This window comes from Mustela putorius, unplaced genomic scaffold (genome assembly GCF_011764305.1).
Source record: "Mustela putorius furo isolate JIRA1106 unplaced genomic scaffold, ASM1176430v1.1 tig00000224_pilon_pilon_pilon, whole genome shotgun sequence".
Lineage (NCBI taxonomy): Eukaryota > Metazoa > Chordata > Mammalia > Carnivora > Mustelidae > Mustela > Mustela putorius.
Genome location: NW_025421321.1, coordinates 16264119 through 16281355, shown reverse-complemented (window position 1 = coordinate 16281355; position 17237 = coordinate 16264119). Strand labels below are relative to the sequence as shown.

General features: G+C 37.1%; 1 protein-coding gene across 1 annotated transcript in view; it reads left to right on the top strand.

The window, feature by feature from the left end:
• Positions 1 to 17237, top strand: part of TMEM131 (transmembrane protein 131) — a 210067-nt gene that overhangs the window by 76108 nt on the left and 116722 nt on the right. The window contains exon 4 of the mRNA XM_045077772.1: positions 16162 to 16230. Within this exon, the coding sequence (XP_044933707.1) occupies positions 16162 to 16230 (69 nt within the window). The remainder of the gene's footprint in view (positions 1 to 16161; positions 16231 to 17237) is intronic.

Here is a 17237-nt window from a genome sequence, read left to right as displayed (position 1 = left end):
CACACTTGAAAAGGATGTCATAAAGGGTTGTAGGGATCAAGGTACAGAAGACACAGGCATTCCCTTCACTTGCATCATCAAACTGATCCACAAGGCCCAAGGCATAGCTGAGGTGAAGGCTGGCTTCTGACCCCAGAGCCTGGTCCACCTCTGGAGATTACTGCCTCTACCAGTATCCCCTTGCGGCATGGCCAGTGTCCACTGAGCATTAGATTGCTGGGAGGCACACTTTGTCTTTTGAACTTCTCTCGTCTTTTCTACATCAATTTCTCACTGTTGGTGCTCCCCAGATGTATAAGCCACATGCTGCCTGCCTCCTGGCTTTATTAGTAAGCCAGTAGATTCTGCCCCTGCTTTCTTAAAATTCCTGTATGTGATCTTGGATCAAATCTCATTCTTTAAGTGAAACTTCACCTGCCCCAGGGAAATTTGTAACATGAAAAGCTCAGCTAATAGAATGATTCTGTACCTAGTGGATTGTATAGCAGTACAATGGTAGATGCTAGCCTCCGGCTACCGTTTCTTTCTCCCCAGCCTTTTCCTCTCCCTCCTCCCCCCCACCACCCACCCTTATCATCTGTGTTAGTTCTGGGGACAGGTTTGGCTCCATGGGCTTTTAGGATATTCTGCAAGGGAATGAACTGCTGCTGTCATGACCTCAGAATTGTGGGAAGTAAAACCATGGAAAACACAATTTTCCAGGATCCCCTTTTCCTATTCCTCTCCTTTGTTCTGGCTCACCACTTCTGATTTGTTTTAATATGATTATCAGTTACGTGACAGTATTTTGTTTACAATGATAGAATGGTAGAGGATGTGCAGATAGTGTTCCATCAGTGTTTATTTGAGTTGAACACCAAAATATTATAATAAATACCAGTAATGGTTGAGTATTTTGTGACATGAGGCCATCTTTCATGGTTGACTTTTCCTGGGAGTGTGGAGCCTGTGGTGGAAGATGAGGAGTCAAAAGTCCTGAGTTCTCTGTTCACCGTCTGTGGGGCCTGGAAAGCAGCTTCTTCACTGCTCTGAACACAACTTTCATTGGCAAACTGGGGAGGATGATTTCTCTGCCTGGTATATCTTACAGATGATAATAAGGTTATGTACTTATATAAAGTTGTTGTGAGGATCAAATGAGAAGTTTTATCTGGCCAACTGTAGTTTGCGAACTTTAAAATGTTATATGAATGTAAGTTGTGGTTGTGTGATCATTTATTTGCTCAGTCACTCAGCAAACGTTTGCTGGGATCTTCGGATATGCCAGGCTTTGTTGTAAGACCTGGTGACTTAGTAGTTGTATTTGTTATCTCTCGCCTTGTAATAAACTACCCCCAAACCTAGCAGCTTCAGACAGCAAGCATATATCATCTTCCTGTTTCTGGGAATGAGGAATTTGGGAGCACCTCAGTGAAGTAGTTGTGGCTCAGGATCCCTCCTGAGATGGCAGTTGAGGTATCAACCCACATCTGAAGGCCTGGGCCAGCTAGATCCTCTTCAAGATGGCTCACTCATGTAACTCTTGGCAAAAAGCCTTAGTTTTGGAGGCGCCTGAGTGGCTCAGTGGGTTAAGCCTCTGCCTTTGGCTCAGGTCATGATCTCGGGGTCCTGGGATCGAGCCCCACATTGGGCTCTGCTTGACAGGGAGCCTGCTTCCCCCTTCCTCTCTGCCTGCCTCTTTGCCTACTTGTGATCTCTCTCTGTGTGTGTCAAATAAATAAACGGAATCTTTAAAAAAAAAAAAGGCTTAGTTTTTCTTGGCTTGTTGGCAAGAAGCCTTTTTCCTTTACCATGTTGAACCATCCATAGGGCTGTTTAAATGTTGCCACATCATGACAGCTGGTGACCCCAGAACAGGTGATGCAAGAGAAATGAGGAGGAAGCCACAGTGTCTTTTATAATTGAGTCTTACAGTCACACACCATCACTTCTGCCATATTCCATTCATAAGAAGTCAGCCCCAAGGCCAGGGGAATTAAGTGCCATCTCTTGAAGAGAGAAGTATCAGAGAATCTGTGGCCATATTTTAAAACTACTACAGTGCTGGATGGGCGAGATAGTCTAAGACTCCTTCCTGCCCTGGTGTGGAGCCTATGTTCGAATGAGGAATACAGACAGTAAGCCACTAAATAAGTAAATGCAGCTAGAGAGTAGTCTGGAATAGACAGGACTATATAGGTTCTTTAGATGGGATGTTAAGGAAGGCTTCTCTGAAATGGTGTTTAAGTTTACCTGGTGAAAGTCTTAGGGAAGAGCATTTCAGACAGAGAAGCAGCTAATGCAGAGCTCTTGGGTTAGGAATACTGCTACTGTTGTCATTTTCATAAGAGCTGAAAATGTTAGCAAATACAGCTAGGTAAGAAGGATATATGTGTATGTGTGCGTGTATACACTTAATGTTCATGAGAAGAATCAGATTCTTCTAATCTTTAAGTTTCCTGGTGTACCTGGGAAATAAGCCAAAAATACTGGGCTGGGAAATACATGGTGTTGGGATTCTTTAATTGACTATATAGTTTCCTTATTATTAAGTACAACTCTTTTGGTTGCCTATAATAGCCATAAGCACGCAGAAGATTGTAGTTAGATCCAAAACTTGGTAATATTTTAGTGGAAGATAAAATCTGCTAATATTTACAGTTTCACTAATACCTGTTTTAAATTTTGTAAAAAAAAAAAAAAACCAAAAAAACAAAAACCAGAAAAACTAAAGGGAATGTCCTTAAGCTGTGGTTTTTGTTTTGTTGTTGTTAAGATTTCACTGGGGTTTGTATTTTTATTTTCTAGTTCTGGAGCTTTCAGCTGCACATGAAGTGACAAATATTGCCCCCCTCCCCCAAAGGCACTACTTTACATAAATCTTGAAGACTGTAGTAAGTTGATGGTAGGAAGTCAACTTACCAGAAGTGAGCTTAAGTAAAGATAGGATTAACTTTGCATTAAACCACAGAAGCAGATGTTGGTAAGCTCCTTTGAGTAGGCCAGTTTACTTCACTTATTTTTTTTAAAGCGTCACATTATTCTCACCTTAAATACAAGTGTGACAGAATTGAGATTTTTGGAATGATGGTATGAGGAGCTTGGGGACTTCTCCCCATAAGAAACATTTGTTAGGATGATTAAAATGAGCAAAGACAGAGTATCTGGCGATAGTTCAAAGGACTTAAAATGAATTGAGAAACATTTATTCAACGTGGTAAGAACAGTGTGGGAGGTCATAGCATTCAAGCTAGAGACTGCATCCATCACTCCACAGCTCTGCCTTGCATCAGAGCTGTTTCAGTGGGCTTGGCAGACAAGTAGATATTCTCATCTCCTGCAGCTCGCTGGGATGGGACAGTTATTCCAATCGGATATGACAGCCGGAGAACATTGGCAGATCTCATTTTCCGTAGGCTCCATGCTGTAGAGGCTTTTGAGTGGCTGGTGGCAATCAGGTGATGCTTGTCTCCCCTCCCGCCACCCTTTCCAAGTATGGACATTAGAATGGGCGGCTGGTGAAAAGAACAGTCCCCTTTTCCTACATAGCTCTGTGTCCTGGAGAGCTCTGTGTCCTGGTGTGCTCAGCAGCTGAGTGATGCCCTAGCTCATATGCCTCATGAGCTCATAGGCCTCATATGCCCTAGCTTCTTAGGTGTAGCCTAGTCTGGGTATATTTGGCAATTAGTGAACCTAGGGTTGAGTCTGACCAAAGATGTGCAAGACTGTACACTGAAATCTCCAAACATCAGCAAGAGTAAGTAAAGAAAACCCAAATAAGTGGAGGGAGAATACTGTCTTCATGGATAAAAAGTCAAGGTATCAGTTCTCTCCAAATTGATCTGTATATTTCAATGCAATCCAAATCAAAATCCCCATAGGCTTTTTTTTTTTCTAGAGATTACCTACAGTTTAGCTAATTCTGAAATTCATATGGAAATGAAAGTAACTTAGAATAGTAATAATGTACTAGAAATAATTATTTTTATCAAAGATTATTGAATGTGTAGAGAATCAATAAATGGACCCATAACCAAGAAAAAAAAATCTAGAAATGATGGAGATGATGGAAGTAGCACCCGGGGAATTCAGTACATCCATTATATATGTTCTTCGATTTAAAGGAAAACATGAATATAATGAAGGAAAAATTGACATTGTAAAAAAAACAAAATGGAAACTCTGGAGCTGGAAAATACAGTTTCTGAAATGAAAATTTCACTGAGTGGGATTAATGAAAATGTAGACATTACAAAAGAAAAAGTGAAACTGGGGCGCCTGGGTGGCTCAGTGGGTTAAAGCCTCTGCCTTCAGCTCAGGTTGTGATCTCAGGGTCCAGGCTCTCTGCTCAGCGGGGAGCCTGCTTCCCCCTCTCTCTCTGTCTATCTTTCTGCCTACTTGTGATCTCTGTCTGTCAAATGGATAAATAAAATCTTTAAAAAAAAAAAAAAGTGAAATTGAAGACAGTGATGGAAGTAACCCAAACTGTAGCACAGGAAGAGAAAAGAAGGACTGGAAAAGAATAAACAAACCCCTGATGACCTTTGGTATAATGGCAAGCAATTTAACACAGGTGTAATTAAGTTCCAGGAATTGGAGGACAGGGAAGAGCTGTTGGAGAACTTCACTAAACCCAGTGCACAAGTAACAAAGAAAACCACATGAAATCACATAATATTCCAGTTCCTAAAAATCAGTGACAAAAAGCAGCCAGGAAGAAGTAAATTACATGTAGGGATACAAAAGCTGGGAATGACTGATGGATCTTCATCAGAGACAATGCAAACACAAAATCAGAAAATTAATATTTTAAAATCAAAAGAAAATGTTGTCAAGCCAGGATATTATATCCAGCAGAAATACCCTCCACAAATACATTTCCAGACAAAAGCTAAGAACATGTGGCCAGGAGACTGTAAGAAATGTAAAGGCAGTTCCTTTAAATTCTGAAGGTAATAACCGTTACAGATGAAAACATAGCTCTAGGCACAATGATGGAGATCACCAAAAAGGTGAAAATATGTGGAAAAATACAGAAGACATGTTTTCTCATTAAAATTTTTTTTGAGATAACTGACATTTAAATCCTAAAATAATCACATAGTTTTATGAAATTGATAACTTGTAAACATTACATGTATGATGACAGCACCAAGGACAAGAGGAGGGAAAATTGAGTTGTGAAGTTCTTACATGTATGTAAAGTGGAAACATAATTTGGAGTTAGACTGTGAAAAGATGAAACAAATACTGGAAGATACATTAAAATCATTTAAAAAGATTAAACCCAAAGAGATCTAACAGAGCAGTCATGGATATAAAGTGAAATACTGAAGGAATACTTGATCTAAAGGAAGGCAAATAAAGAAGACAGAAGGAATAAAAAGCAGATGGAAAAAAATAGAAAACAAATAGAAGGATGGTAGACCGAAATCAACTATATAAAAAAATTAGAATAAATGTAAACAGTTTCAAAACCGTTATCAGGCTGTATTAAAAAAGAAAGATCTGGGGTGCCTGGGTGGCTCAGTCATTAAGTGTCTGCCTTCAGCTTGGGTCATGATCTCAGGGACCTGGGATCAAGCCCCGCATTAGCCTGCTTCTCCCTCTCCCACTCCCCTTGCTTGTATTCCCTCTGTTGCTGTCTTTCTCAGTCTATCAAATAAATAAATCTTTAAAAAAAGATCCAAGCATATGCTATCTATAAGAAATATACTTTAGTTTTCAAATTATATTTACTTTTTTTTACTTTTTGTAATAGATTTAGTTCAGAGAAAAAAATGCAAAAATAATACAGAGAATTCCCATATATCCTTGATCTAGAGTCCCTCATTTACCATTTTGCATTTACTTTATCATTAATTAACTCCCTCTCTACTTCTGTCCCTCCTTTTTCTTCCCTACCTTCTCTTATCTGTCCTTCTCTACATACCTGTAATGTATATGTAATTATTTTTCTGAATTTTTTAAGAATCAATTATAGATATGTTATTCCTTTACTCCTAAAACCTGAGGGTGTATTTCTTATAAAGAGGGACATAATTTTATAAAAGCTGAGGATGCATATCAAAATCAGTAAATTAACATTAACACACATAGTATTATTTAATCTATAAACTTTGTTAATTGTCCCATTATTGGGACAATTTTTATTTTTTGTTTTTTAAAGATTTTATTTATTTATATGACAGAGAGAAAGAGCACACAAGCAGGGAGAGCAGCAGAGGGAGAGAAAGAAGCAGGCTCTCCGCCGAGCAAGGATCCTGATGCAGGATTTGATCCCAGTGCCCTGGGATCATGACCTGAGCCAAAGGCAGCTGCTCAACCGGCTGAGCTACCCAGGCGGCCTTAGGGATAATTTTTATTTTAAGAAGAAAAGAAATTTTTGGTCCAAATCTCAGTCTGGTTCCAGTCATACTTAATTTTAATTTAGACTCAGCTTTAATGTGGAATAGTTGGTTTGTCTGTTTTATGACCTTGACATTTTTTTTAAAAAGTAGAGGCCATTTATTTTAAAAGTAGAGGCCAGCATCCTAGTTTGGGTTTTCTCATGGTTCATTTTAGATTATGCATTTCTGGCAGGAATATCACTTAAATATGTGTCCTGCTCAGTTCATCTGATTATTGGGAGGCACAAGATGTCTGTACCATTTTCATTTATAATGAAAAGTGTAGTACTTTGCAAAGAAGTACTTTGAAACCCTGTAAATATGCTGTTTGGCATCAAACTCTGACTAGTTAGAGCATTCACTGGTGCATCTTGCCTGGAAATTACTGCTGTGGTAATTTTTTAAAAAAATTCTATCATTCTTTCAGTTTTTTGTTTGTTGTTGACATTCTAATGCAAGGAAACCATAAGGTAAAAGTCAAAGTTCACTTTGATTGGTCTAGACATCCAGTTATTTCACCACCTTTTGTTGCAAGGACTTTTTCCCATTGAATTATCTTAGCACGGTCATTATAAATCAATTGACCATATATGTTTGGGGGTATTCTCTATGATTTTCACATGTCCCCATTCTTCGAACACTTCCTTACTTTCTGAAACATCAAGATGTACCAGGTATATTTCATAATTTTCCTCACCTAGCCCAGGAACATCCCACTTCTTCAGAGACTTGTGCTTCATTTTAGTGGAGGATATTTACAAACTAAGATCTGTATGTTGTGTGTAATCACTGGGGTGAGGTTGTCTCTAGACCTTGTTAGAGTTAGGAAGAAATGTTTCTATATGTATGTATGCACAAACATACATCTGTTTATATCTATCTTAATATCTATGTATATAAAAACCATGAGTTGTTACTGATAACTCCAGTTTTAATATACCACCGCAGTGTTCTTTCTGCCCTTCCCCTTTTTGTTTCCATATATTCTCCAGCAATGAGAAATCTGGCTCCAGTTATCCACAGAATATAGACTTAATTACTCATGAAAACAAACCTACTAGTTGGAAGCACAGTGTTTAGAATTTATTATTTTGTTTAGTTTGAATGTATGGGGTATTTGAGTAATATTTTACTCAAAATTTACATGTGTTGTGTTCTTCACCATTCTATCTATCTCCACTGCCCCCTCCACACTCATCTGCATTGTGGTAATGTTCATTCTAAAGAAAGTTTGGCTCTTTGGCTTCTGGTTTGTTTGCTTGTTTGTTTTCATTTGAGATTTTTTACCTCCATTTAAAGACTCATTTTAAAATATGAAACAGTAGAATTCAAAAAGTCAAACTCTACAAAAGTGTCAAACACATGGATTTTTCTTTTATACCTCCCCTTTCTTCTGTAAAAGAAAGCGTAGTATAGGCTTTTTTGTGTTTCGTTTGATCTACTTAAAAATAAGTCCTATAGAGACCCTTCTCAGTATTTTTATGGACTGCAACATACATATTATTTGGATGTAGATTGCATATGAGCAATTTGTTTCTAGTATTTTGCGGTTACAAACAGTGCTTCAAAGAATAGCCTTGCATATATGTATTTTCATATTTTTCAAAGTTATCTGCAGAATAGATTCCTACAGATAGGATTTCTGAGTCAAAAGATAAGTGCAGGGGTGCCTGGGTGGCTCAGTGGGTTAAAGCCTCTGCCTATGGCTCGGTCATGATCCCCGGGTCCTGGGATTGAGCCCTGCATCAGGCTCTCTGCTCAGCAGGGAGCCTGCTTCCTCCTCTCTCTCTGTCTGCCTCTCTGCCTACTTGTGATCTCTGTCAAATAAATAAATAAAATCTTAAAAAAAAAAAAAAAGATAAGTGCATATGTAATTTGTATTGTTGAAAGTACGTGGTTAGGGTAAATTCCTAGACATGGGATTGGTGAGTCAAAAGGTAAATGCATACGTGGTTTTGTTAATGTTGCCAAATTCTCTTTCAGGAGCTGCACCAGTTTGCATAACCCTCACCAATGAATTAAAGTCCCTATTTTCCTACAACTTTTCCTACTGAATATATTATCATACTTTTTAATTTTTGTCTCTCTGATAGGTCAGAAATTCTGTCATATAGTTTTAATTTGTCTTTCTCTAGTTATTAGTGAGGTATATCTTTCTACATATTTTATGCCATGCTTATATTTATTTTTTGATGTTGTCTGTCTTCATTCTGCATATTTTTCCATAGGACCTTTGATACTTATTTTTTCCATTTTAAACTGTTTCTCTTATTAGAGGTAGTAGTCCTGTGTTGCAAATATTTTCTCCCTGTTTTTCAGGGAGATTTGATTTTGAAGAAATGCACTTTGAGTATAAAAATGCAAGTAAGTAGGGGCGCCTGGGTGGCTCTCAGTGGGTTAAGCCGCTGTCTTCAGCTCAGGTCATGATCTCAGGGTCCTGGGATCGAGTCCCATATTGGGCTCTCTGCTCAGTGGGGAGCCTGCTTCCCTCTCTCTCTCTCTCTCTCTGCCTGTCTCTCCATCTACTTGTGATAGCTCTCTGTCAAATAAATAAATAAAATCTTTTAAAAAAAATGCAAGTACGTTAAAAGTAAAAAGATGGGGTGGGGAATAACATTATCAGACTAATTAGACTTTAGGGCAGGGAATATTATCAGAGGTAAAGAGACATTTTATCATTATAAAAGAGAAAATTCATCATGAAGATACAGTAGTCCTAAGTCTCTATAAGCCTAGTATCAGAGCTCCCAAAGGCATGAAGAAAAAATAAACAGAAATTAAGGTAAATTCACAATTATAAATCCACAGTTATAGTTGGAGAGTTCAACACTCATCTGCCAATAATTGACAAACAGAAAATCAGTAAAGGTGTAAAAGACTTGAACAACACTATCGATGAACTTAGTCTTATAGATATTTTTCTTCATAGATATTTATTCAACAATGCACTCAGCAGTCAGAATCATGTTCTTTGACATAGCAGAATTAAATTAGATGTCATTAACAATTTGGGAAATTTTAAAAATTGAAATGAAAATATGTGACAGAATTAAACATATATTCATAATTTAAAACATTCAGCAGACTAGTAATAGAAAAGAATTCCCTCGGTCTGATAAAGAGCATCTGTTGGAAGAAACAACAACAACAAAAAAAACAACATGATACTTATGGTAAAAGATTGAATGCTTTCTTTCTATTGAGAGCAAGACAAGGATGTCTAGCTTCATCACTTCTACTCAGTATTGTACTGGATGTGCTAGTCAGTACATTAAGACAGAAAGTAGAAATAAGAGGCATCATTTGGGAAGGAAGAGAAGGAAGGTGTTTGTCAACAAAATGATTGTATAGATGATCCTAAAGAATATACCCAAAGAACTGTGAAAATAAATGAATTTAGTAAGACTGAAAAATACATAGTCAATATCAGCAACACTTTTTCTGTATTACAAGTGCAACCGTAAAATGTTACAGAAAAATGCCATTTACAGAAGCCTCTAAAGATGTTACATACTTGAGGATAAATTCATGAAAAAAACTTTGAATATACTGAAAGCTATAGTTGACCTTTGAACCAACGGGGTAAGGGGCACCAACTCCCCATGCATTTGAAAATCCACATATAATTTCAACATTATGAAAACTTAACTGATAGCCTACTGTTGACCGGAACATATGTGTTGTACGTTTTATGTATTATGTGCTGTATTCTTACAATAAAATAAGCTAGAAAAAAATATTATTCAGAAAACCTTAAGGAGGAGAAAATACATTTAAAATAGTATCCTATAAAAAATCCACATGTAAGTGGACCCATGTAGTTCAAACCCATGTTGTCCAAGGATCAACTATATATTGTTTCTCTTAAAGTTATTCCATAAATCAGCATGCTTTTTTCACTTTTTCTCATTCTGTTTCCTTTTTGCTCCTCTTGTTGGGTAATTTCAAATAACCTTTCAGTTCGTTGATTCTTTCTTCTGATTGGTCAGATCTGTTGTTGAAGCTCTTTATTGACTTCTTCAGTCAAGTCATTGTATATTCTTCATCCCTAGGGTTTCTGTTTGGTTGTTGTTTTTCTATATTAAATATATAACTCATTTAATAGAAATCCTCTATTTGTTGAACTTTTCATTTCATTTATGCATTTTTTAAAAAAATTTTGGTTGTCTGTGTGTCTTTGCAGAGACAGTTCTTTAGTCAGCTTGGGGTTCTTGGTGAGTCAGCTGATAGAGTCCGTGGGCAAGTGGGTCTCTATTTGGGCAAGGATGCTAGTGGAGTTTTGATGTCAGCAGGGTTGCCACTGGCTGGGAACAACTGGATAGGACTACTGACTTGCTTTCCTGTCCACGCATAGCTGGAACATGCCCTCCACAGTGCCTGCTCATGCTTCTTAGTTGGGCAGGACTGCGTGCTATACTCAGCAGTTAGGACTATGCTTCCCTGCCTGATGGGGCCCTGGATGGGGCCATAAAACAGGCTCCATAACCATTATGATTTGATGGCCGGAGACCTGAATCTAGCAAAGCTGCCCACCAAGCTCCCTGGCCAGACAGGGCAACCAGCTCAGCTCTGCAGGTGAGCTGAGCCACTGGCTGAGTTCTCTGCTAAGTGCCATTTTAAGCAGGGCTGCAGGTTGAGTTTACAGGTTCCAGATGTTCTAGTTAGGCTTTCTGGTTAGGTAGAGCTGAAGGTTATATTCAACCCTAGGCAGGTCTTTTAATTTGCTTCCCAGCCTAGGTGAGGCTGCAGAACAGGCTCATGGCTGGTATGGCTCATTGAGTGGGGACCCAAATCATGTAGAATTGTCCACCAACATCACTGGCCGGACTGGGCCTCTGGTTTGACTTTGCAGATAGGTATAGCCACTGGCTAAGATCTCCACTTGGGTGTTGTTTTAAGGAGGAGGGCAGTCTATCAAGTTCTGGTTGCTGTATATCCTGTCCTCCCCTGTATCCCAGTATAATCTCCAGTAGTCAAGACCTACAGATTCACCCCGCAGATTCCTCCTGTGATCCCCTTGTGACAAGACCCAAGTGGGCCTTCTGGGAAGCAACCCATTACACCTTTGTCTCTTTCCCTCTGGAGAAACTGTATGCCCAGGACACCTTTTTACTGTGGCTCTATGCCTGCCTTGGAAGGGCAATGTGATCAGAGTGTAGCCATTCCTCTTGCCTTTCTATTGCATAGTCTTTTCAGTCTCTGTGGTCCAGGAGGGTTCTTCACCCTCACTGAACTTTACAACAGTGTCTTATCCATGGATAGTTGCTAATTGATCTTCTTGTGAAGGGGACTGAAGTTAGCAACAGCCTATCTCACCATCTCAATGAAATCACTCCCCAAAAGACACTGTTTGTAATAGGAAAGAGAGGGAGAAGATATTCACAGGACATATATTTGATAAAGGACTATATCTAGAATCTGTAAAGAACTCATGTAACTCAGTAAGACAAACATCCCAATATAAAAACTTTGAACATACACTTTACAAAAGAAGATATCTAGTTGGACTATAAATAAATGAAATGATGTTCAACATTATTAGTCCTTAGAGAAATGCAAATTTAAGCTAAAATGTATAATCTATATAATTTCTCTTAAGTCATGTATTTTTTTAGCTGTCTCTAATAAAAATCATATTTTAAACTATAGGTGACTTTTTTTTTAATAATTTTATTTATCTTACTACTTACTTCTTTTAAGTATTTGAAAGGATTTAGCAGTAAAGCCACCTAGACCTAAAGTTTTCTTCATGCAAAGATATTCAAGTATGAATTAAATTAACAGATGTAGGTCTGTTCAGATGATCTGTTCTTGAGTTATCTAAATCATTGAATTTAGTGCCATAAAGTTGTTCATATTATTTCCTTTGATCCTTCTAATCTCTGTGGAATTTGTATTGCTGTGTCCACTTTTATTCCTTACTATTCATCATTCATTTCTTCTCTCCTTTTTCTTTATCAGTCTTAACAGATCTAGTTTTACTTGTATTTCCAGAGAGCCAGGTTTTGTAGTGATTGATGATCTCTGTTTGACAGTTGTTCTATTTTATTATTATTGTTGTTATTATTTTCTTTAAACTATAGGTGACTTTAAAAGTTTTGTTAAGGTACTTTTGTCCCCTTATTTCTGCCTGCGGTGCTTATTGTGGATCAGGATGGCGAAAGAGTAGTCCTGAATGTGGGAGTGTACATGAAACACTGGTTTCTGGACTTCAGACTAGATGTAAGGAATCACTTTATGGTGGTAGGGCCCTGGAATCTGCTTTTCTACAAGCATTCTAGCTGATTAAGGTGTAGATAGACCACAACCCATTCTTTGAGAAATACTGGCTGAAGAGTACCTTTTGTTAGGATAATAACTGCCTTTAGGAAAACATTTAAAATTTCCTAGTTTAAAAAATTTCCAAAGTTCCAAGAAGCCTTTATTTGCTTCATTGGGGAGCTACCTGCTTAACTTTAACCTGACAGTCCACCAACCATCATAGACCATAGCCCACAAGATTTCTTTTATCTTTCTAGTCATTTCCTAGCTTGAAGTCAGAAAACTGTCTTTTTGTACCTCCTTGTCCCCAAGTGGGTAATAAGAATAAAAACATTTGAGACTTTCAAACAAATACAGTCACTGGAAAGGATAAAAGTCATGCAGTATTCTATTAAAATGTCTCAGATTCTGTTTCTTTGAAATTGGTAATGTATACTTTTCACATTACTTCTGCCCCAGTTTATTATTCAGCATTAAAGATTTGCAAACATTTGCTTTCTGTTAATAAAATGCTAAACAGTGCCATCCCTTTTTAAAGTAGGCATAGTGGCAAGCATCTCAGTCAGCTGTGGATACATGAAAACTATATTATTGAATTTTTGTTTTTTTTTTTTTTAATACGATTATACCTATGACAACTTGTGTTGTACCTACTCAAATATTAAACTGTTCCTTAGACATAAATTTGCTATTGTTTCGAAAATACACATTTATTTATGGGGGAATCTTCTTTAATGCATTTGTCCCTCTATCATATTTTGTGAGAAATCTGTAAAGAAAAATTGTTAAACACAGTTTCTGTGGAGTATTTTTTGGTTGATCTTAGCCCACATGAGGCATAAAAAATGAAAACAAGGTTTAGGGATTTAAAAGAAGGAAGTGTGATTGTTACTTGCACATGATTTGTCTACAGAGGTAACCCAAGGTGGTGATTGTTTTTGGCAGCACATATTGTGCTGGGAAAATCTAAGAGTATCTGTAAACAAACTGTTAGAATTAACTTGCCAAAGTGACTTGGGCTATAAGATCAGCACACGAAAATCAGTAACTTTTTTTTTTCTTTTTCTTTTTTTAATTTTTTATTTTTTTATAAACATGTAGAAAATCAGTAACTTTTTAATAGAAAGCAATACCCTTGTATATCCAGGTGCTTACTTGACATTTCATCTCAAATTCAAGACATCTCAGATTTAAATGTCTAAAACAATAAATACTCTTGAACGTCTAACCCATCTATCCTTCCTATTGCTAACCTATTCTTCCCATGTCATGACTCTCTCCAGTTTCTCAGGAAAATTTTAGAATTAAGTGATCCTTGATTTCTCTCCTTTCTCTCACATTCCAAAATCAATCCATCAGCATGACCTGTTTCCTTTAGCTTCCCAAATATATTTAGAAAAGAGCCACTTCTCCCCACTTTGCCTTGTAATCCTCCCTAGACCACTGCTGCCATCACCTCTTGTTTGGATTTCTGCAGACTTCCTGCTTCTGCTTTGGGTCTCCTACAATCTGTTCTTGACACAACATCCAGAATTAACTTTTTCAGATGTGTCAGATCATGTTACTCCCTTGCAGAAGACACTATAGAGGCTCTTTGTCACGATTAGAATAAAATCCTGATCCCTGCATGGAGACTTGGCCTTTGTATTTTTCTGATCTCAGCCCCTTCCTTACCCTTCCCTCTGGTCACTCTGGCCACCTCAGCCCTCTTGTTCCACAGCATGCCAAGTAGATCTCCTTTCTTCCCCCAGACTTCCGCCATTCAGGTCTCGGCTCCAACGTCCCTCCTCAGAAAGACCTTCTCTTTTTTTACTGTGCTTGGTTTGTTTTTATTTGTCCCATATTACCTATTATGCTCTACTTTTGTCTCCCCTACTGGGATGTTAGTGCAATGAGAACAGGCTCTTTGCTTTGTTTCCATAGCCCCAGCCACTAGACAGCCCCCCTCGCGCTCATTGATTTGTGTTGAATCAACACAATGTATATGCTTGTTTTTTTCTTAACCTTTCCTGGCCACTTTAGACATTTCCATGCACAGCTTGGGGAGCAGATGCTCATTTCTGTGAAACAAACAAACAAACAAAAAAATAGTATCTTAATCTTTTTCGTATCTCTAGCATCTAATACAGTCAGTGTCTATATATATATATATATATATATATTTATGAATTAATGACTTACATGCATTCACTTCATGCATTATACTTTTCCTCCTTGATTGGATTAATATTTTATTGTTTGAGTTTCATACCCTTGAAACGAATGAGCTGATGGGCATCTCTTATTTTAAAAATGCCAGAAAGTGTCCTTGTTAGATCATGCCTAAGAAGAGCAGAAATCAAGAGGGAATAGATTTTGTTCCTCTTGCTGCATGTGGCTCCTATCTTGGGGGGAACTGTGCCACCTTTGTCCCAGTGTCTTTAGACTTGTGCTTTAGTAAAGTAGTCTTATATTTGCTGTTTTCCTCCTTTCTTGTGTTTTTCCTTTTTTTCTGCTCAGCATATGTAGAGGGATTTCAAGCTAAAAACACCTTAAGACTTCATTACTTTTAGTGCTTCGATTCTACTAATCAGACTGTTTAATCTTTAAATAGTCTAAATTATTTAAAGAATTGAGTTAAAGCTAAATATCCTACATATTCTGAATGTCCTTGTCTATTTCTAATATATGTCCTGTATTTCCTGAATAAAAATTACTATATCATTCAAAGCTTGTGTTCTTCTGAATTGTGTTGATGGAAATAAAGTTTTACAGAATGGTTTTGCTCTAACATCATTTCTTAAAATACAACAGAAAGATAAACGTCTTACTATTTAGAAACTTAAGTGGCTTCCTGAATTTCTGACTCTCTCAATACTTAAGCAGATAACTTGAGGTATGTGGACATCCCCCAAACCCCCATGTCATTTCTGTATCACATCATTGTTAGGTCATGGTGATGGCTTGAGGCTTGCTGTTCAGAAATTGGTTTTAGTGAGAAGTTCTAGTATCAAGTGGGATGGTGAGAAAGTGATACTTAAATAGATCAGTATGTTCTAAACTCTCAGATGGAAAAGATACTTCATTTCCTAAAGGTTTCTATCCCCAAATTCGTTTTTGTTTATTTCCTTTGCCACTGTAGTTAAAATGTCATTGTAGTTTTAGTCTGTATACTGTATTGTCTGCCAGGTATGTGTAGTTGTGTTGACTGTTTATTGTTCATGGTACATGTATCAAAAAAAATATGAGTGAACATATTAAGATATATACTGTTATCAAGTATTTCAACCACATAAATTTCAACATAGAGTCTACCTGAGCATTTTCTGTTTTCACGTGCCTTTGAATAGGAAAAATACTCTCCTTTTTTTTTTCCATTTTTAAAAATACGTATTTATTGATTTCCTTTACTAAGAAGGAAACAACAGAACATTAGACTACACTTTCCTTAAAGATAGTTTGTTTTGACAAAACTCAAGTGTCTGACTTCAGTTTTGGGATATACATATATTTTTAAAAATTGTTTCTTATGCTCTTTTCTTTTTACTCACAGTATATCTCTGTACCGGGGTAATTGCAGACCTATACGATTTGAGCCACCAATGCTGGATTTCCATGAACAGTAAGTTTAAAATTTTCAGACCATAAGTTCTCATTAAACTGTTATGTGTATTTTATGCATGCATTTATCTTGGTTTTTATCTGTATCATCTCTCTGAGAAAGTTACATTTTTAAGTCCAAGAAAGCAATGTTGTTGAAGGTGGTTTGAAAATGGGAAGCCAGTATGTTACAAGTCTATCATATAATATTAATTCTTAAAGTTTGAGAGATACCCACCTAATAAATTCCCTGGTTCAAAGGATCTTCTCTTCAGAAACAACATAATACTTCTGGGTTACTTTTGTGATTAGTAATTCATTTCCAGTTATACTATTAAAGATTTTCCATATGGATATAGAAAGATGTATTATTTATTTATTTGCATGTGCTTTTAACGTACAGACTTTTATACATCACCAAATAAATATCATTATCACTAACCCAAAAGAGCAGACAAAAGAAAATCCCACAGAAAGACATGGTGTACAGAATTGCTTCCTCAAACCACATTTCTGGCTTCTCTTCTACCTCTGAGTCTCAGGTTTTGCACATCTCAGATACATTAAGAAAAGACAGGTCTTCACCTGTATTTGGTTCTAATCTAATTCAGCAAGTAGATAAAGAGAACTTCTTAGTGATATAACTGCTAGAGCCATGCCATGCCACTCTGGTAAACTAGCAGAAAAAAAAATATATAAGGGAAGTGGTGGAGAAACTGTATCTAGATCTCTTTGATTCAGTAAGTGAAAATTAAAATTTAATGTTGTCAAAGTTGTAATTAACCATTTTTTTACTAGTAAACACCTTAAGTTCAAATAAATTATTTATGATCTCAAAACCTGGAGTAGTAAATACACTAATTGTATTTGTACAGGACCATGGTGGAATAGCTAGCATAAAAAGCAATATATCTGATAGCAACTCCTATCTTTTAAGACTATATTCCTACAGAGATCATGGATTTTAGGGGTAGGGGTGTAGAGAGAAGTTTGTGTCGTTCTTTGTGCACTTCTAGATGGAATCAGTAT